This window comes from Heterodontus francisci, chromosome 2, assembly GCF_036365525.1.
Source record: "Heterodontus francisci isolate sHetFra1 chromosome 2, sHetFra1.hap1, whole genome shotgun sequence".
NCBI lineage: Eukaryota > Metazoa > Chordata > Chondrichthyes > Heterodontiformes > Heterodontidae > Heterodontus > Heterodontus francisci.
Window position 1 is genome coordinate 169308758 of NC_090372.1, and position 22305 is coordinate 169331062.

The 22305-nt window shown below is 40.1% G+C and overlaps 1 protein-coding gene across 4 annotated transcripts in view; it reads right to left on the reverse strand.

Moving 5' to 3' along the window:
• Positions 1–7320: 7320 nt before the first annotated feature.
• Positions 7321–22305, reverse strand: part of pip4k2aa (phosphatidylinositol-5-phosphate 4-kinase, type II, alpha a) — a 282211-nt gene continuing 267226 nt past the window's right edge. For all 4 annotated transcript variants that reach the window (XM_068013719.1, XM_068013720.1, XM_068013718.1 and 1 more), the window contains 2 exons: positions 10525–10628; positions 7321–9541 (listed from right to left, as the gene is read on the reverse strand). In XM_068013719.1, coding sequence (XP_067869820.1) covers positions 9461–9541; positions 10525–10628 — 185 coding nt within the window. In that variant the 3' untranslated portion in view covers positions 7321–9460. The remainder of the gene's footprint in view (positions 9542–10524; positions 10629–22305) is intronic.

A 22305-nucleotide genomic window follows, 5' to 3' on the forward strand; every position in this document is an offset into this window, starting at 1 on the left:
GGTTCCTTACAACTTCCAGGCTGTAGTGCCGATGACCTGTATTCTAGTGCACCTGTGGCAAGGGCATCAATCTAATAAATGCCCAGTGTTAGAAATTAGAAAGAAGCTTAACAGCCTGAAATAGGTAAAAGAATAGGTTGGTGCTGTAGTTTCATTTTCTCGGAAACTACTTAAGGTTTCATTTCTCTAAAAACAAATCAGTGGAATGATTGTAATAAAAGCAAAATACTGCAGATTCTGGAAATCTGAAACACAACTAAGAAATGCTGGAAATACTCAGCAGGCCTGGCAGCATCTGTGGAGAGAGAAGCAGAGTTAATGTTTCAGGTCAGTGACCCTTCATCAGAACTTGTTTGTGTTTCAGTGGAATGATTGTTCTGAGATGATGACACCTGTAATATCCCAGAAATCAGCCATGGCCCAGACGAGGCCTAGTGGAAGAGCAACTGGGTAGATACTTAAAACATACAACCATACTACAAAGGCTCTTCATTTAGCCTTGCCTAATTAAGATGCTTACTGAAATACATACATTAATTTGTGTGTAGAAGTACAATAGAAGTTACTTTAGTGCATCACTCCATGGTTCAACAGTTTGATAAGAAATAAGGTCACTGGACTGAATGGTCATTTAGGAACAGCTCGTTAACAGGCATTATGAACAGCTTTAGACATAATAACTGATAGTGGAACAGATACAAATAATGAAACTTCTGCAAGTTAGCTTTGAAGGCCAGAGATAGAATGTTTCTGGGAGGATGAAGCTAATCAGGGAGCAGGGTCGAGGGGCCGAGTGGCCTACTCCTGCTCCTAATTTGTATGTTCACAGCCTGAAGTGAGATAAGGAAAGGATGATGTAAGGCCTAGGCTTGATTGATCAAGTACAGGAAGTACGTGCGAAGGCTCAAGAAGTTAATGGCAGGTGAATGACATTAAAGACGGGCTTTTTAACACAAGGTTTAGACAAAGAACTCAACATTTATAGGATATTTTGTAATAAATCTTTATAGAGCGAAAAGGCCTCATCAATAATCCATCCAGGTCCACCCCTGAAAAGGGTATAAAGAAAGAGACTTTGGGAGACCTCAGTGCAGTAGGTGGTGGAGAGAAACTCCTGAGGGTAGATCCATGCTAACACTCTTGAGTAGTTTGACAAGTCATGTAAATGTGAGGCACTGAGAAGAAAAGAGAAAGAAGAAAAAAAGAGTTGTTCGTGTATGCCAACCATTCTGCCCGACCTGGACCAGTACTCGCTACTTGTCACGGTCATATATTTTTTCTGTATAACGAGTGTGTTAAATCCCGTCTTAAACTCTGATTAAACTCAACATACCAACCGTATTAGTTGCAGTTGATCCTGATTGATTAGATCATTGATAACATCAACTATCTTTCAAAGATAAAAATCACTACACCAGGAACATTTCACGACTTTGAAGTGCTATATCAATGTTGTTATTGCTGATAGTATGGCAGATTCACAATAAGCACAGCAGCATTCCAAAAGAAAATTCAACCACCTTCTCAGGGTAGCTAAGGATGTGCAATAACTGTGGCCTTGCCAGTGTAGTACCTTCCAAGAAGAAAAAAAATCTTTGTGTTCTGGCTGCCTAGTTTCCTACCATAGATCAATAGTAATGCAATCACTTCAGCCAGAAAGGGAGGTATTGTTTCCCATGGCCAATCAGAGAATATTTTGCATCCAAAGAGCTCAGCAAAGGTGTATTCAGTAAGACATGTGTCATGTTCAAAGAAAGAAAGAAATATTGGCAAAATTTCCCTAGTTAGTTATATATCAGGTCACAAACACCAAGAAATAGCCAAATTACATCTGTCATCAGAATGTTTCACTAAAATATAACAATGTTTGGAATCACACCTCAGGACTAACAGGTAAGATAATGCTCTGAACAGTCCAACTTAAATTGAGAAGATTCTGGTGTTGTTTACAGAGATGGATCTAAATCTATCTTTTATGATTTGATAATTTGAAGATTCAAATGTTGAGTGTTTCAGAAGAGAGGGGCAAGGAAGAGAAGATAAAATAGTTGGTCAAGCCTGAATTAGAAATGGAATCTCTTGAGTTTCAGTACAAACAGATTAGGGAACACTGGGAGAAGATTTCCCTTGTTCATTATGTGTAACAAAATCATACACCAGTTTATTAAGAACATGTTTATAGTTTTGTATCACATGGCACACAGATTAAATCTTTCTCCACTGTATCTGTACTAATGCAATATGACCTTTTCCACACTTAATTGCCATGCTAGCATTTCTATGCTTCTACTATCAATTAGGATGGAAACATTGTTAAAAGAATAAAAAGACTGAAATAGTCAACTGTCAAACATACATACATATATATATATATATATAAAAAAAACTGTTTACAGTAATGGTATTTCGCCCACAAAATTCATTATATGCCCTTAAAATACACAATGAACTGTTATACTACATATAAGTAAGTTTAGGGAAGTGAGGTTATTCTCTTTTTAGTAATTTCCATTTGCCAGTGAGATTCGTCTGAGCGCATCGCAGCTTCCTGTAAACGCGATTTGAACCAAAGCAATATCTGGACAGCAGTCACTGAGAGGCCAGACACTACCTTTACAAATTAACTAGAATAAAAATGTTTGCCTTCCAGTATGTGATCATAAAAACTATTGTAATGTAACATTGGCACTGGGAAAGCAACTATTGACCACAGTTGAAGCAAATCAGATAATGCAAGTACGTGTTGGACTGAGATGGGTTTCTCGTTAGAAATGTGCATCTTAAATTACTATTTATAACAAAGGTAGAACATTGTCGAAATATAAGCATTATACCTATGTTTAATAAACATTGTCATTCACCAAATTGACAAACTTTACATTGTACCTAAAATATATTGCAATGGTCTGAAGCTTAAATCAAAACTTCTTGACAAAGGCTGATTTCTAGAAGAGCAAAGCTTGTTGAAATAGGATTTTTGCATCCACATGTTCTTCCTGCAGGCAACACGCATCCTTGCTCTTTATCAATTACATTCTGCTTCTGTTGGTATTGACCTTTCAGTAAACAAGCTTTCATGTTTAAATTTTCAGAACATAAATATCCTGCTTGCTGGCATATCCTATAGCTATGAGAAAAGTACCATCATTTTCATAACAGCTTTGGAATTACTCTTACATTATGTAAAAATTACTTTCTGAAAGATGGGGCTGTTAGATGAAAAAATATATGTGCTTATATATTCTAAATCATTCACTCATTAAGACTAGGTATCATACAGTTTTCTTCCTTGAGTATAATTGCAGCCAAAGACACTTTGGATTACTGCTCTCTGCTGAAGAATAACTCCAGAATGTGATAGATTCTGAGGAAAGTGTGTAACTGCGCAGTCGGGTTTATTAGCCACAGTAGGATTTTGAATAGATCATAAAATACTTCACTATAGAAATATACACATAATTTTTGTTAAGGTATCAATTAGAATTAAATTGCCTAAGTTCAAATCAGAAAACAATGTTTCACTAATAGAAGAACAATGCTTCCTGTAATGGAAAGAGTGAAAAAAATTGTGAACAGCTTCATTAGTATGACTTACATCACTTCAGAGAGCCTACAGAAACAAAGTGACAATAACTCCCCCTGTTGGTAAATGGGCCTATCCCTAAGGAATATGGAGGATAAAGAATAATTTTATTCATAAAACAAAAGGATCTTGATTTTCCACAAACATTTTGGAGCTCTGGAATGCTCTTCATTTTTCTTTTCCTTGATGGCAGTGTATCCATGGGTCCGATATCTACGTAGATCAATTACAAATACTACTGCATGGTCAGAGTGACACTTAACTTGTAAGAAAGGCATCTATTACCTGCTATTATACCATTCTCTGTCTACAAATTAAGAAAGGGCTGCTCAATTCATAGAAATTTACAGCATGGAAGGAGGCAATTTGGCCCATTGTGTTTGTGCTGGCCGACAAGTAACCATCCAGCCTCATCCCACTTTCCAGCTCTTGGTCCGTAGCCTTGTAGGTTACGGCATTTCAAGTACATATCCCAGTACATTTCAAATGCTTTGAGGGTTTCTGCCTCTACCACCCTTTCAGTGAGTTCCAGATCCTCACCACCCTCTGGGTGAAAAAAATTTCCCCTGGAATCCCTTCCAAACCTACTAAATCTTACACTAAACCTACGCCTCTGGTTATGGACCCCTCAAACAAGGGGAATAGGGCCTCCTTATCCACGCTATCTAGACCCTTTATAATTCTAAACACTTCAATTAGGTCACCCCTCAGCCTCCCTTGTTCCAAAGAAAACAACCCTACCCTATCCAATCTTTCCTCCTAACTAAAGTTCTCTAGTCCAGGCAACATCTTCATAAATCTCCTCTGTACCATCTCTAATGTAATCACATCTTTCCTATAGTGCAGTGACCAGAACTGTGCGCTGTATTCCAGCTGTGGTCTAACTAGGACTGGATTTTGTTCTCAGCCCGACGTCGCGTTTCATGGCAGGGGGGCCGGAGAATCACAGCGGCAGCCACAGAGCCCGATGCTGGGATTGCCAGGCTCAATCTTCCTGGCGGCGGCAAGGCTCCATGGCGGCACCTCTGCCACTCTGTGACGGGATCCTACTTTAAATATTTAAAATACCTCTCTGCATAAACTTAAATTCAATTCCCCGCAATCTTACCTTCAGTTCCCAATCTTGAGCTCGTCGTGTGGCATTCACACACCTTCACTTTCCCATCCAGGAGAAGCTGGCGCCACCAAGGTGAAGAGGTCAACTCTGAATGATTTGTATGGGGAAGGGGGGAGGGGTCAACTCTGCATTATGTTGAACTGTTTGCAGGGCTGGCAGCCTTTTAAAAATTGCACCAGCATCTGATCCTGTATCAGGTGATGCCATGAATGGCGTCAGCAATGCCGCGCCCCCACCATGTAGATTGGGGGGGGGGGGGGCGGCCGCTGTCAATACGTTAAGTGGCTGCCTGCCGCATATTTGTGGCGCCGTAGGTACCGTGCGGTGTGGCCACTATTTTCTGTGCGGCGGGAGGACAAAATTCAGTCCCTAAGGTTTTTTACAGTTCCAGCATAATTTTCCAGCTCTTATATTCTATGCATCAGCTAATAAAGGCAAGTATCTCATATGCCTTCTTGATCATCTTATCTACCTGTCCAGCCACCTCCAGGGATCTGTGGACATACATTCCAAGGTCCCTCTGTTCCTCTACACTTCTCAGTCTCCTACCATTTATTGTGTATTCCCTTTCTTTGTTTGGTTTCCCCAAAATGCATTATCTCACACTTCTCCGGATTGAACTCCATTTGCCACTGTTTGGCCCATCTGACTAGTCCATTGATATCTTCTTGCAGTCTACAGCTTTCTTCTTCATTATAAACCACACGGCCAATTTTTGTATTGTTTGCAAAGTTCTTAATGATACCTCCTACATTCAAGTCCAAATCATTGATTATATACCACAAAAAGCAACGGACCTAGTATTGAGCCCTGTGGAACTCTTCTAGAAACAGCCTTCCGGTCACAAAAACACCCATGGACCATTACCCTTTGCTTCCTGTCTCTGAACCAATTTTGGATCCAACTTGCCACTTTGCCTTGGATCCCATGGGCTTTTACTTTCATGACCAGTTTGCCATGTGGGACCTCGCTAAATTCCATACAGCCTACATCAAATGTACTACCCTCATCGACCCTCCTTGTTACCTCCTCAGATCATGTCAGACACGACCTTCCCTTAACAAATCCGTGCTGACTGTCTCCAGATTAATCTGTGTCTTTCTAAATGAAGATTTATGCTGTCCCTCAGAATTTTTTCCAATATTCTTGTCACCATCGAGGTTAGGCTGACTGGCCTCTAATTACTCAGTCTATCCCTTTGTCCCTTTTAAACAATGGTACAACGTTTGCTGTCCTCCAGTCCTCTGGCACCACACCTGTAGTCAGAGAGGATTGGAAAATGATGGTCAGAGCCTCCACTAATTCTTTTCTTGCTTCCCTTAACAGCCTAGGAATTATTTTGAGAGAGCCTGGAGATATTTCCATTTTCAAAGATTCCTCTTCCTCTCTCACAATGTGAATTTCATCCAATATGTCACACTCCTCCTTCCTGATTGCAATGACTGTATTGCCCCTTTATTTTGTGAAAGCAGACACAAAGTATTCATTAAGAACCATATCAACATCCTCTGCCTCCACACACAAGTCACCGTTATAGTCCCTAATAGGCCCTATTCTTTAGGTATCCTTTTGCTCTTTATGTATTTATAAAAAATATTTGAGTTTTCCTTAATTTTACTTGCCAATATTTTTTCATGCCCTCTCTTTGCTTTCCTAGTTTCCTTTTTAATTTCACCCTACATTTTTTTATACTCCTCCAGATTTTCTACAGTATTGAGCTCATAGTATCTGTCATAAGCTTCCCCTTTTCTTTATCCTCTCCTTTAAGATCCTTGACATCTGGCGGGGGGGGGGGGGGGGGGGAGCTCTGGATTTGTTACTCCCTCCTTTTTCTTTAAGGGAACATACTTGCTCTGAACCCTCATTATCTCTTCATTTAATGCCTACCACTGATCTCGCACTGATTTACTTCAAGTAGCTGATTCCAGTCCAGCTAAATCACATCTCAGCTCAGTAAAATTAGCTTTTCCCCAATTGAGAACTTTAATTCCTGGTCTAGCTTTGTCCTTTTCCATAACTACCCTAAATTTAACTGAATTATGATCACTTGCACCAAAGTGCTCCCCATTTGATATCCCTTCCACCTGCCCAGCTTCATTCTCTAAAACTATGACCAGAACTGTCCCCTCTCTTATTGGGCTTGCTACATACTGGCCAAAAAAGTTCTCCTGAATGCATTTTAAGAATTCTGTTCCCTCTGTGCCTTTCACACTAGTTCTATCCCAATTATATAAGTGGTGTTGAAATCCCCCACTATTACTGCCCGATTGTTTTTGCACTTCTCAGAGATTTGCCTACATATTTGCTCTTCTACCTCCCTCTGACTGTTTGGGGGCCTATAGTACACCCCCCCGCCCCCCACTTTATTATCCCCCATCTCATCTGAAAACTCTGTAACAAGGAATGTTGAGCTGCCATTCTTGTTCTTCTTTCAGCCATGTCTCAGTAATAGATATAATATCATACTAATTGCTGCAAGGTGATTATACAGTGACTGGGAAAGAGTTCTAACAGCTTCTAGGCATCAGTTCTATTTTTCCCAAATGGGTTAGGAATGTTAGAATAGGCAACTGTAGTTACTCTCACCACCAGTATGAAAACAACATGAATGCAAGAAGCGTTTTGAGACAACAGGGCGCTTTATTTCATAAAGCAAAGCTCAGGTGTGGAGTGTGTAGAATGCAGCACTAGTACATATTGTATGAAGTTGCCTCACTTAAACAAAAAACAATTTATCTACATGAATGACTAATAAAGACAAAACGTTGTGCATTATATTTTAAGCTGCCAGAAGCATTTAAAATACACAGATGAGCCACAAAGGGAACTTTTTTTGCCCAAATATATTGTTTGTACGTGTACCTCTTTTTCCCCACATGGGGCTTGTTTCTTGTAGTCCTATTACTAATGGAAACTACAGCATACTACAGAAAATTTGAAATGAAAATGACCTGCACAATGATTATGGAAATTTTTTTAAATACATAAAATATATAACTGTACATTTACATTACAGTGTTACCATCACTATACCAAGAGTAACAAAACCATGTTAAATTATTACATAGACACATTGATGATATTGCCTTTGGCCACTGAAGATGCTGATACTCACTAGAATCCTAGTACAATCTAGGTAATTGCTACCTAATGTGAAGCATTTAAAAAAATTGCAGTCCAAACAGCACTGACATTTTTAATAGGAAAGGCATTCTGGCACTCCTTTGCTTGCTTAAGTTCCCAAACTTCTGGGGAGGGCACAGCAATGAAATTGATATAGTCTTAACAGCAATTTCAATGACACACCTAGGAAAAAGGCACACCAATTGCACAGTGTAGTCTTTGAAGATATTAAGCATGTTTTACTTAACAAGGCATATCTGCTTAATTAGAGGTCATGGAAGTATTACAGAAAAGATCAATTCATACTTCAAAGCATTAACAAATAACAAAGATGATCATAGTTTCAGGCAACCATTTATTACATATTTACATAATACCTAAAAAAATGTTGCAGAAACTAAAAAGGCAACTGTGAATTCTGAAATATTACTGTTGTGTTTAGACAATCTTAATGTGTTCCTCTCTATGAAAAATGCAATGAATAGTTCAAGCATTCCATATTTAATTTAGGTGCTAGAACTCTCTGGAACATTTATACTATGGTGGAGATAGGCTTTCTCTAAGGACTTTTCATTTGAAACCATATTAATATGAAAAAGCTGCTCATTATGTGACACATCAGACACTTCTCTAGTAAACACTAGTAACAAGGGGAATTTAAAAAAAAGTTTTTACTTTGCAATGAAATCAATCTGCACAATTCATTATGATGGGTAATGTGAAGTGTTATAAATATAATTTTACTTCCCACAACAGTATTCTAATCACTACTACAAAGGGATCTGCTGTGTATAAAGTGACCCAGGTGACTTTTAATCCTTTAACATCTAACTCAATTACTTCAAATGAAAGAAAGTTAGATATGTAGTAAAATGTTGCCCAAAACAACGTTAAATAATCACGAGGCAGGTCTTGACACTTAATGCACATCTTTTCTGTACTGTGACAACTCAGTTAATTTATCAGAGCTTCAAAACACCCAATTACCGTGAATGATTGTGACCAAAATTTCTGATTTCTTAATTGGATTTCCTCCTAGAAATAATTTTAACTTTTAAACACAAACAACATAAGCTGCCTAAAGTGGGGATTTAAGACTAATTTATCTCAACATAAATTTACAGGACTTTGCAAGTTTTATTATGTCAAGACTCCCGTTGAAGAAAGAATAAACCATGAAGCTACCTTGAGGAGTGCCAGTGTGCACAATGGAAGTGTAACATTAGCAAGTTAAACAAATACTGCTCTGCATCTTTCAGTTCAAGTGATAAACTGATCTACAGTTTATAATTTGATACCAGTAATTGCTGTGTGTCAATTAACATGCACTCTCTTCCCATTATTGAAAGTACCTCCTCCCATAAAGTTCCATCACAGCTGGTCTTGGAGTGTTGCTAAAGCAGTGCACTCTGATGATTTTTATATTCTTCCCACAAAATAAAGTCATTAATTGTGAGTACTGTGCTGGCAGTTTCAGGAAGCAGTTAAAGCTATTTTCTGTCAGTCACCTTATTCAGAAGATGTAAAGAAGGGGACGCTTTCAGCAAGACGAACACTGCAGATGCCACTTCATTTAGCCCATTTCATTCCCACATCCTTGTCACACCTCCCATTCCTTGCATGTGATCCAGATTAAGCTATGTCAAAATACTGGTGATAAATTCCACAAAGCGCTTCGAGTACTGCTCAGGATTGACGGTGGAGATCTCAGCACCAGACTGTAACACACAAAAAATATAATTATCACCATTTTCTATTTAACACTTTTCAAAAGTACAGATTTAAACATTAATAACCATTTAACATGGGATTCTGTATAACTTTGAATATATTTTTTTAAAAAGTGCTTATTTCCTTGTGATTGCCGACAGAAAAGGTTCAAGAAAAGCCTAAACAATTCTTCCCAACAGGAGGATAATAATGTGGTGCATCAATTTCAACCATTCATTTTCTCCTGATGATTGGACCCAAATGTAGAATTGAGGCATGTCAAATAGTAGCCAGTGAATGATGTGTGAATTAATTTTAAATTGGGGAAAGGAAGAAAGCTATTTATTCTATATGTTCTGCTGTCATTAAGGTGAGGAACATCAGCATTGGTTACTGGAATAATCTCCCATTTTGTGCATCCATTGTCAGCAACAAACGCAATCAGGTCAGGTGTTGAGTAACCAGCTGTAGAAAGGTTTTGAAATGCAGTCACTATTATGTAGACAGATCACGCACACAAACAGCACGCGTGATAAATGATAATTGAGTGTTTTGGTGGTGTTGCTTGAAATTTGATTACTGGGCAGGACACAGAGAGCTCCCTGCTCTCCTTCAAACAGCGTCACAACCTTCTACTTCCATCTGAACAAGCAGATGGGACCTCAGTTTATTGTCTCATCCAAAGGATGGAACTTTCGACGGTGCTGCACTCCTTCAGTATGGCACTGAAGTGAGTCTAGATTATGTACTTTAGTCCTGAGTGGAACCTACAATCTTAAGTTTCAAGAGGCAAAAGCACTGCCAGCTGAGGCAGGTTTACACTCAAATGCACTAGTACAGTCACTTAGAAATACTCTAGTGTTACATAACTGCACTCAACCTGAATTAATGCACTCACTAAAATTAATAACTGCAAGACCATGTTTAGTTGTACTCCTCAGACCTCAAAAGAGTTTTTGTAAGAAAACATATGAAAGTAGAAATGACTTACACCATGTTTGACTGTTTTGGCAGCATGTGCAGCTTTCTTCTTTGCATCATAATGTGTTAGAATGTCTATAATTCCCAGAAAGTAAACCTCCTTCCTCAGGGAGCCTGTAAAATAAATATACAATTTATGAACAGGGTGTTGTTAAAATGTACAAATAGATTTCATTAAAAAGATGGAAAACATGAAATAAAAATATTACTACCATTAATTACCATATGCAGAACACAGAGGTGGGAGCTATCTTTCAAATGCTAAAAGAATGAACAAGGGGAGCACTTTCAGTATAAGCTACTTTCTAACTTTTTATAAAATTGAAGAATGTGTATCCTAACTTGTAAGGGATAACTTTGAAGTCGTGAGCTACTTTTTTCCTCCCATGGAAGCTTGCCATTTTCATCTCCATACATCCCACAGCAACTCCAGGCTTTGGACTGGATGCTAACCTGGAGGCGTATCACTGGGATAGCTCCAGGTGTCAGTGGAAATCCAAAATGGTGGGTCGCCAAAGGAGGAGGGAGAGGGGAACCAAAAACAGCAAATTGAAACTGTCTGCTACAAACAGGAGATACGTTCAAGTTAAAAGACTATGTTAATGCTTGTGGTGAAAGACAAAGCATTAGTCCAGAGAGTGTTAATAGCGGAATAATGAGCAGCTCTGTCTACATGAGAAACAGGCACATGGTTAAAAAATATATAAAAATATAAAAAAAGGTCAGTCATGCTCTGAAGTTATTGAACTTAATGTTCAGTCTGCAAGGCTGTAGAGTGCCTAATCAAAAGATCAGGTGCTGCTCCTCGAGCTTGTGTTGATCTTCTATAATTCAGGACTGCTCAAAATCTGGCATTAATTAGAACTGAATTGTAAATTTTGCTGATGCCATAAGAATGGCTGGTGTGGGAAATGTAAAAATTTATAGTGATGTACTGGATCTAAGATTGGGGTTCAGGTACATTGCTTTTGTGGAGTAAAGGAAACTTTGCTGTGTTCATGGGGAAGCATATGACGCTGATGCCATCTGCCAAAATGAAATAGATGTTGATTCTCAGGAATTACATCCTCATCCCAATAATCATAAAACAATTCCCCTCTCTCAAATCCAAACAATAAAAACAGCATGGTGCCATGGAGGATGATGACAATATTTGTTTAGAAATGCACTCAATTATTATGACAAGCTTCTTCAAAATCAGTAAACAGGGTGTAATCAGTTTGTGGGAATGTTTGCCCTCGTCTACACTTTCTGGAAGAAGTTATGATGTGCTAATATGGTAAACATCTTTTTGTTGGTTATTGCTCTAGGAGTCTGAAGTAATAAAGATAACTGTGACTATTTATATTAAAAATCTATTCTAACACATTTTTTCCAACCCACCCCAAATATACTTTCTAAGCTTCACAATGTTATCTTTGTTGTAGGCAGGGTAAAGTTGACAAAATCTCTGGGCAATGTCTATGACCCTAATCATTTTGGCTCAGAATCGTTGAGCTAGATAGAGCATGCGATGGAGACACTTAAGGGACTGTAATATGTGGATAGCTTATTCCAGAATGCAGTCACACCATAGAGAAATACAGATGCAGGAAAGGAGAGCATGACTGACAGCCAGCAAAATAGGGAGAAACTAGGTGGATGGAGTGAAAGAGGAACTGCAGAATTTGCTGTTGTGGTTTATGTCAGAACAAATAATACAGGAAAAAACAGGGAGGAGATCTCACTAAAGCAGTAATTTGGAGCTAAATTAACGAGCAGGTCCTCAAGGGTGATAATCTCTAGATTGTTACTTGAGTCACTTGCTAATTGGCACAGGGACTAGAAGAATGGTGCGGGAAGAAAAGGTTCCAATTCAGGAGACACTTGCTTCAGCAATGGGACAGAAGTTGTTGTACAATTGGGATAGAATTCAGCTCAACTTGGCTTGCAGCAAAATCCTAGTGAAAAGGATAAATATGACTATAGAAAAGACCAAACCAGAGGGAAGTCGGGGTGAGGTGGGGATGGGAAGAAAAGAGGATCTGGGTGGAAATAATAGTCACCTAAAGATAAGAAAAAGGGGTGAAGAGCAAAGGACAGAATACAATTTGGGATAAAGACAACAAATACTCAGAACAGAACAGGTTAGTGAAAGTAGTAATACCTGTTAAAAATAAAGCACAAGTAACAAAAAATAAGAACATATTAAATTGCCTGTATAGCAAAGTACGGAGCAACAGTAACAAATTAGAGGCAGTAATCAGTAGTGAGGAAACAGGTGCAATCAGGATAACAGAAAGATGGCTACAGACAGGTCAGAATTGGCTGTTAAATATTACAGCTTATAAAGGTATTTTAGGAGAGATAGGGAAGGAAGAATGGGTGGTGAGAGCTGTGTTAATCAGAAATATGATATTGGCAAGGAAGGACATAACTAGCATGATACTGAAACAGAATCCATATGGATTGAGAAGGGACGGTCACACCATTACAGGTATAATACAGACCTACAGAAAATAAGTGGAGGGAGAAATATGTAGGCAAATTTATGAAATGAGTACAAGAACACAATCATAATGGATTTCAACTACCCCCAAATAATCTGGCAAGAAAATAGAGTGAAAGGTGGTGGGGGGAAGGGGTTGGAGGTTTTAAACAAGACTCCTTTCTGTCCCGTTATGCAAGAAGCCCAACCATGGAAGAAGTGCTGCTAGACCTAGCAATGGAAATGAATCACAAAAGGTAAGAAAAGTGAGCACAAGCGTAGTGATTACAATATAATAAGTTTAAAGTAATGATTGAAAGATAGATAGTACAAAGACCAAAAAAAGCCAGCTAAGATGTAATGAGGATGAAACTTAAGGAGGTAAATTGGAGAAAAACATTAAAAGAATAAATTAGAACAAGCCAATGAAAAATCAGATGCATGGATGAATAAGGAGGTGAGGATAAAATTGAATCTAAAGAAAAGGCATACCTTAGTACATGAACAATAAAGCAAATGATAACAAAAGGGAATGTGATGAGGGGAAAAAAAGACAACTAGGGACACAAAGAGGAAATTTGGAATGAAAACATCATAGAATATAAAAATAAATATTTTACAAGCAAATAAGTAACAAAAGAGAATTAAGATAGAGATAGGCCCACCATGGGTAAACCAAGACAAACTCATCGGAAACGATACTGAAATGATGGAGATACTAAATAGATACTTTGCCTCAGTTTTCACCGGAGAGGCTAACAAAGAGGAAATGACAGTCGTAAAAGAAGTCACGAGCAATATTACAACAGTTAAGATAGAAAGTAAGGAAATTCTAAACGAGCCAAACCTGAGGACAAGATGCCAGCTCCAGATGAACTACACACACATTCTCACTAGGAGGTGACAATAGAGACATGTTGTTGAAGCTTTTGGTCTTGCACTCATCAGGACAATCCACAAAAATACCAATGTAAGGGAAAACAAAGACTTTATACTGTATAAGAGAGTGCTGATTGGTTGGCAAGGGAATTCTGATTCGTAGAGGCGTTGCCACGGAGAATACACCAGTTTACGGTGACTGACAGTTAAGTGCCAAGCTTTGTTTAAAATTTAAACCAGGCAGCTTGACTCTGATTGGTCAAGGCACTGCCTTGAGGAATGGACTAGTGAATGGCTGTCACTTATTTTGTTTAGCTGGAACAGGCACAATGTTTGTACATGTTCTTTCTGTCTGCAAAGAACAGGGCCCTGTGTATTAATATATGAAGCTTCCAGTACACACAAATGCACCACACTGCGAGCCCTACTGACAATCTTAAATTGGTTGTCAGCATAATTCTTAGCACACTGAGGATTATTTAACAAATGTTGTCCAATCGCAGAATCACATCTATTGTTGGACACTGTGTTTTGAGTTTTGCAAGCACGGGCTGGTTGGGTACAGCCTGTACCTTGCCCGTTGCGAACAGTGGAAGGGACATGTTGTTTGATACAATCCGCCAGTCTTTGGGACGTACGGCCTATGGAATGGCCAATCTTATAGCACAAGGAACTGTAAGAATCCCAACGCGTGTATTGACCAGTGAAGATAGGTTAAGAATTACAGACAACCAATTTAAGATTGTCAGTAGGGCTCGCAGTGTGGTGCATTTGCGCGTACTGGAAGCTACATATATTAAACAGGGCCCTGTTCTTTGCAGACAGAAAGAACATGCACAAACTTTGTGCCTGTTCCAGCTAAACAAAATAAGTGACAGCCATTCACTGGTTTATTCCTCAGGGTAATGCCTTGACCAATCAGAGTCAAGCTGTCTGGTTTAAATTTCAAACAAAGCTTAGCAGTTAACAGTCAATCACCATAAACTGGTGCATTCTCCATGGCAACGCCTCTACCAGAGTCCATTGCCAACCAATCAGCACTCTCTTCTCATACAGTATAAAGTCATTGTTTTCCCTTACATTGGTATTCTTACGGATTGTCCTGATGAGTGCAAGACAAAAAGCTTCGACAACATGTCTCTATTTTCAGCAATACTCAAGTTCTGTACTACCAAGTGATTATTTATTATCCACATATCAAAAAGTACCTAGGAAATAGTTCCACAGAACTGGTGAACAGCGAATGTAATTCCTAGCTTCAAAAATGGATTAGAACTAAAGATCAATTACCTTAATGTCAGTGGTAGAAAAGATATTAGCAACATTGCTAAAAAACAGATAACAAAACATCTTGAGACAAAAAATATACTAAAAACTAGTCAGCACAGATTTCTAAAAGGAAGGTCATATTTAACCAACCTTATTGAATTATTTGAAGAAGGAACAGAAAGAATTGACAAGGGCAATGTAGTAGGTGTGGTAAATACAGACTTTCAGAAGACCTTTGATAAAATGCCACATAAGTGACTATGAGAAAGATCAGTCAGGCCAGGTAACAGAATAAATTGAAAGATGACTACAAAGCAGAAAACAGATGGTAGGTGGTAAGGCATGTTTGTCAGACTGGCAGAAAGATGGACGTGGTGTTCCACAGGGTTCCATACTGAGATCACATAAGTGATTTGGGCTCAAGGATTGGAAGTATGGTGTTGAAAACTGCAGATGATATCAAATTAGAAATTATGTGGAAGACTGCACCAAAATACAGGAAGACATAAACAGGCTTGCAGAGTGGGTGGATAAATGGAAAATAAAATTCAATATCGGTATGAGGTGGTTCATTTTAGTGGACAAAATAAGACCACTTATTTCTTGGAAGATAATGAATTAAAATTAAATGGACTAAATGAGCAAACAAATCTGGAATATAGATACATAAATCATTAAAAGTAACAACACAAGTTAATAAGACCATGAAGAGTACAAAGTACTGGAGTTCATTTCTTGTGAAATGGAATATATAACTAGGAAGTTACATTTATTTGGAACTGTGGTTAGACTACATTTGGAGTACTGTATGCAGTTTTGGCCTCCATACTAAAATAGAATATTGAAACACTACAGAAGTTGCATAAATGATTTACAAGGATGCTACCAGAATTGGGGGGATCTAACGAATATAAAGGATTCAGCAGGCTGGGGCTCTTTTCTCCAGAAAAGAGAATACTATAAGGAGATCAGATAGAGGTAGTTAAAATTAGTGAAGGGTTCATTAAGGTGGATGTGGAGAGTTCAAAACAAGGCAGCATAAATCTAAGATAAATATTAACAGATCAAATAAAGAATTCGGGAAAAATATCTTTATATAGAGAAGTGGTGAGAATGTGGAACGTGCTGCCATAGGGTGTGGTTGAAGCAGATAGCATTAATGCATTTAAGTGTGCACACATACATGAGAACAGACTAGGGGAATGGGCCGAAGGGCCTGACTCTAATACTGGGGTAGGGTGGGTAAAGGCTCCTGCAGAGAATAAACACTAGCATAGACCAGTTGGGTCAAAGGGTCTTTTCTGTACTGTAGATTCCATGCTGTGATTCTATGTAATCCATAAGCAGCACCACAGGACATCTCAGAGTAACCAGTGGGAAAAAAAATCACTGCATGTGTGAATTAAGTGTTAATATGCAAATGATAAAAACAGATTTATTTTAGAAATAAATAATCTGGTTAAATCAAGATCTGCAAAAATGCATTCTGGGGAAAATGAATTACCCATTTATAATAATTAGAATTTGCATTTAATTGTCCCTATATCAACGGTTGAATGCTTTTTCAGACAGGTACATCATTGTTGATTTAAATTAGTTCATATTCTACTCTGTATTCCAAGATCCAAGTCATTTATATATAGCAAAGCAGCAGTGGTCCCAGCACTGACCTTTGGGGAACACCACTGTCTACCATCCTCCAGTCTGAAAAGCATCCATTTACTACAACTTACTGCTTTCTGTCCATAAGCCAATTTTTTTTATACAATTGGACACTGACCCTCTTATTCCACGAGTGTCAATTTTGTTAACCAGCCTTTTATGTGGTACCTTATCAAATGCTTTCTTAAAATCCATATAACCACCATCCACCACATTCCCTTCATCAACCTTCTCTGTTACTTCATCAAAAAATTCAATTAGATTTCTCAAGCATGATCTGTCTTTTACAAATCCATACTGGCTATCCTTAATTAACTCAAACCTCTCCAAGTGTCTGTTGATTTTTTTCCCCGATTATAGTTTCTTACCCACCACTGATGTTAAACTAATTGGCCTGTAGTTGTTAGGACTGTCCTTACACCCTTTCTTGAATAAGGGTGTTACATTTGTCACTCTCCAATCCTCTGGCACCTCCCCTACATCTAAGGAAGATTGGAAGATTATGGCAAGCCCTTCCGCTATCTCCATCCCCACTTCCTTTAGCAACCTGGGATGCAAGCCATCTGGACCAGGTGACTTATCTACCCTAAGCATAGCCAACCTCTCAATTTTTATCCTATCCATTGCCTTTACTCCCTCTGCTTCTACTGATATTTTGTCAGCCTCCATTTCCTTAGTGAATACAGATACAAAGTACTCATTAAGTATATTCACCTTGCCCTGCACCTCTAAGCATATATTACCCTCTCTGTCCCAAATAGGCCCCACTCCTCCACTTACTACTTGCTTACTGTTTAGATATCGGTAGAAGATCTTTGGGTTCCCTTTTATGTTGACTGCCATTCTATTTTTATATTCTCTCTTTGCCAGTCTTATTTACCTCTTCACCTTCCCTCTCAACATATGCTGAACCATTATAAAGCTCTGGTTAGGCCCCAACTGGAGCATTGTGACCAGTTCTGGTCACCACACTTAGGAAGGATGTGAGGGTCCTTAAGAAGGTGCAGATGAGATTTACCAGAATGTTTCCAGGGATGGAGGTTTTTAGTTACAAGGTTAGGCTGGAAAAGCTGGATTTGCACTGGAGTGCTGACTTGGGTTGCATTAGAGTGCGATAGTGGAAGTTTGGTAACTGAGGATAATTAAGGGTTAATTTTATCTTAAATCTAATCTGTCTTTTATTTAGCAGATCAACTTAACAGTTGCTGTTAGGGTTGGAGAAGGTGAGTTTTAGACCAGCTTGAAACAGGGTTCACTCAGGCTCAGCTTGCAGCTTCACCTTGTTAATTAGAGAATTGGCGTAAACCAGTTTTCACGGGCTAGAGTCAGTCAGTATAAAAGTGAGCCATCTTACAGTGCTGACTTTGTTTGCATTAGAGTGCTATAGTGGAAGTTTAGTAACTGTGGAAGTTCGGTGAGGAGGGAGCGAGGAGCTCCTTTCATTTCCTACCTGTCCTCAGAGTGAGGGGAGCCAAGAGTTTCCAAAGAGCACAGCTGACTGGGAGAAGACTCGGAGGGCGGAGTTCAGACCGGTAAGTATAAAAAGCGAACCTCTGGTAAAAAAAAACTGAGTGATGTCACAGGAAAGCTGTGACCTGATTGGCTGGTAGGGAATTTTTACTGAATTTGAAAATAAAGCATTGATAAAAATTGATTAAAACCCTAATTAACTAATCAATAAGTAGAGTAACTAAACCAGAGGGAGGAGATTACTGTATTTAGTTAGCATTTAATATTTATAGTAGGAATCTAGCACTAGGGACCAAATAGTTAATTCTAACAATTTAGTAAGGATTTAATAAGTATTTATTTTAAATTAATTTATTAATTAGTGCTAGAAATGTCAGTTAGAGGGGTGAAGTGCTTCACCTATGAGATGTGGGAGGTCCATGACGCTTCCAGCGTTCTGGACGACTACATCTGCAGGAAGTGTACCCAGTTGCAGCTCCTCACAGACCGCATGGTTCGGTTGGAGCGGCAACTGGATGCACTTAGGCGCATGCAGGTGGCAGAAAGCATCATAGACAGGAGTTTTAGAGAAGTGGTTACACCCAAGGTGCAGGCAGATAGATGGGGTGACCGCTAGAAGGGGCAGGCAGTCAGTGCAGGAATCCCCTGTGGCTATCCCCCTCTCTAACAAGTATACCGTTTTGGATACTGTTGGGGGGGATGGCCTGTCAGGGGAAAACAGAAGCAGCCAGAGCAGTGGCACCATGGCTGGCACTGTTGTTCAGCAGGGAAGGACAAAGTGCAGAAGAGCAATAGTTATAGGGGACACCATAGTCAGGGGCACAGATAGGCGCTTCTGTGGACGTGAAAGAGACTCCAGGATGGTATGTTGCCTCCCTGGTGCCAGGGTCAAGAATGTCTCTGAACGGACAAAGGGCATTCTGAAGGGGGAGGGTGAACAGCCAGAGGTTGTGGTACACATCGGTACCAACGACATAGGCAAGAAGAGTAACGAGGTCCTACAGGGGGCGTTTAGGTAGTTAGGTAGAAAGTTAAAAGACAGGACCTCGAGGGTTGTAATCTCAGGATTACTCCCTGTGCCACGTGCCAGTGAGGCTAGAAATAGGAAGATAGTGCAGCTAAACACGTGGCTGAACAGCTGGTGGAGAAGGGAGGGTTTCAGATATCTGGACCATTGGGATCTCTTCAGGGACAGATGGGATCTGCACAAGGAGGACGGGTTACATCTAAACTGGAGGGGCACAAATATCCTGGCTGCGAGGTTTGCTAGCGTCACTTGGGAGGGTTTAAACTAGTGAGGCAGGGGGGTGGGAACCAGAGCAGTTGGACAGCAAGTGAAATAAATGAGGGGGAAACTAGTAAATAAGGCCAGTAAGACTAAGAGGAAGAGCAGGCAGGGAGATTTTGTGGAGAACAGCGGGACTGGTGGTCTGAAGTGCATTTGTTTCAATGCGAGAAGTATAACAGGTAAGGCAGATGAACTTAGAGCTTGGAACTATGATGTTGTTGTTATTACAGAGACTTGGTTGAAGGAAGGACAGGATTGGCAGCTAAATGTTCCAGGATTTAGAAGCTTCAGGCGGGATAGAGGGGGATGTAAAAGAGGTGGGGGAGTTGCATTACTGGTTAAGGAGAATATCACAGCTGTACTGAGGGAGGACACCTCGGAGGGGTCATGCAGCGAGGCAATATGGGTGGAGCTCAGGAATAGGAAGGGTGCAGTCACGATGTTGGGGGTTTATTACAGGCCGACCAACAGCCAACGGGAGGTAGAGGAGCAGATACGTAGACAGATTTTGGAAAGATGTAAAGGTAACAGGGTTGTAGTGGTGGGTGATTTTAACTTCCCCTATATTGACTGGGACTCACTTAGTGCTAGGGGCTTGGATGGGGCAGAATTTGTAAGGAGCATCCAGGAGGGCTTCTTGAAACAATATGTAGATAGTCCAACAAGGGATGGGGCCGTACTGGACCTGGTATTGGGGAATAAGCCCGGCCAGGTGGTCGAAGTTTCAGTAGGGGAGCATTTCGGGAACAGTGACCATAATTCCATAAGTTTTAAGGTACTTGTGGATAAGGATAAGAGTATTCCTCGGGTGAAGGTGCTAAATTGGGGGAAGACTAATTATAACAATATTAGGCAGGAACTGAAGAATTTAGATTGGGGGTGGCTGTTTGAGGGTAAATCAACATCTGACATGTGGGAGTCTTTCAAACGTCAGTTGATTAGAATCCAGGACCAGCATGTTCCTGTGAGGAAGAAGGATAAGTTTGGCAAGTTTCGGGAACCTTGGATAACGTGGGATATTGTGAGCCTAGTCAAAAAGAAAAAGGAAGCATTCGTAAGGGCTGGAAGGCTGGGAACAGACAATTCCCTTGAGGAAAAAAAGACAGTAGGAAGGAACTTAAGCAAGGAGTCAGGAGGGCTAAAAAGGGTCCTGAAAAGTCATTGGCAAACAGGATTAAGGAAAATCCCAAGGCTTTTTATACGTATATAAAGAGCAAGAGGGTAACTGGGGAAAGGGTTGGCCTACTCAAAGACAGAGAAGGGAATCTATGTGTGGAGCCAGAGGAAATGGGCGAGGTATTAAATGAGTACTTTGCATCAGTATTCACCAAAGAGAAGGACTTGGTGGCTGATGAGCCAAGGGAAGGGAGTGTAGATAGTCTCAGTCATCTCATTATCAAAAAGGAGGAGGTGTTGGTGTCTTGCAAAGCATTAAGGTAGATAAGTCCGCAGGGCCTGATGGGATCTACCCCAGAATACTGAGGGAGGCAAGGGAAGAAATTGCTGAGGCCTTGACAGAAATCTTTGCACCCTCATTGGCTACAGATGAGATCCCAAAGGACTGGAGAATAGCCAATGTTGTTCCTTTGTTTAAGAAGGGTAGCAAGGATAATCCAGGAAATTATAGGCGGGTGAGCCTTACGTCAGTGGTACGGAAATTATTAGAGAGGATTCTTCGGGACAGGATTTACTCCCATTTGGAAACAAACAAACTTATTAGCGAGAGGCAGCATGGTTTTGTGAAGGGGAGGTCGTGTCTCACTAATTTGATTGAGTTTTTTGAGGAAGTGACAAAGATGATTGATGAAGGAAGGGCAGTGGATGTTATCTATATGGACTTCAGTAAAGCCTTTGACAAGGTCCCTCATGGCAGACTGGTACAAGAGGTGAAGTCACACGGGATCAGAGGCGAGCTGGCGAGATGGATACAGAACTGGCTCTGTAATAGAAGACAGAGGGGAGCAGTGGAAGGGTGCTTTTTTGAATGGAGGAATGTGACTAGTGGTGTTCCGCAGGGATCAGTGCTGGGACCTTTGCTGTTTGTAGTATATATAAATGATTTGGAGGAAAATGTAGCGGGTCTGATTAGTGAGTTTGCGGATGACACAAAGGTTGGTGGAGTTGCGGATAGTGATGAGGATTGTCAGAGGATACAGCAGGATATAAGATCGGTTGGAGACTTGGACGAAGAAATGGCAGATGGAGTTTAATCCGGGCAAATGTGAGGTAATGCATTTTGGAAGGTCTAATGCAGGTGGGAAGTATACAGTAAATGGCAGAATCCTTGAGAGTATTGACAGGCAGAGAGATCTGGGCGTACAGGTGTACAGGTCACTGAAAGTGGCAAGGCAGGTGGATAAGGTAGTCAAGAAGGCATACGGCATGCTTGCCTTCATCGGTCAGGGCATAGAGTATAAAAATTGGCAAGTCATGCTGCAGCTGTACAGAACCTTAGTTAGGCCACACTTAGAATATTGCGTGCAATTCTGGTCGCCACACTACCAGAAGGATGTGGAGGCTTTGGAGAGGGTACAGAAGAAGTTAACCAGGACGTTGCCTGGTCTGGAGGACATTAGCTATGAGGAGAGGTTGGATAAACTCGGATTGTTTTCACTGGTACGACGGAGGTGGAGGGGCGACATGATAGAGATTTACAAAGTTATGAGCGGCATGGACAGAGTGGATAGTCAGAAGCTTTTTCCCAGGGTGGAAGAGTCAGTTACTAGGGGACATAGGTTTAAGGTGAGAGGGGCAAA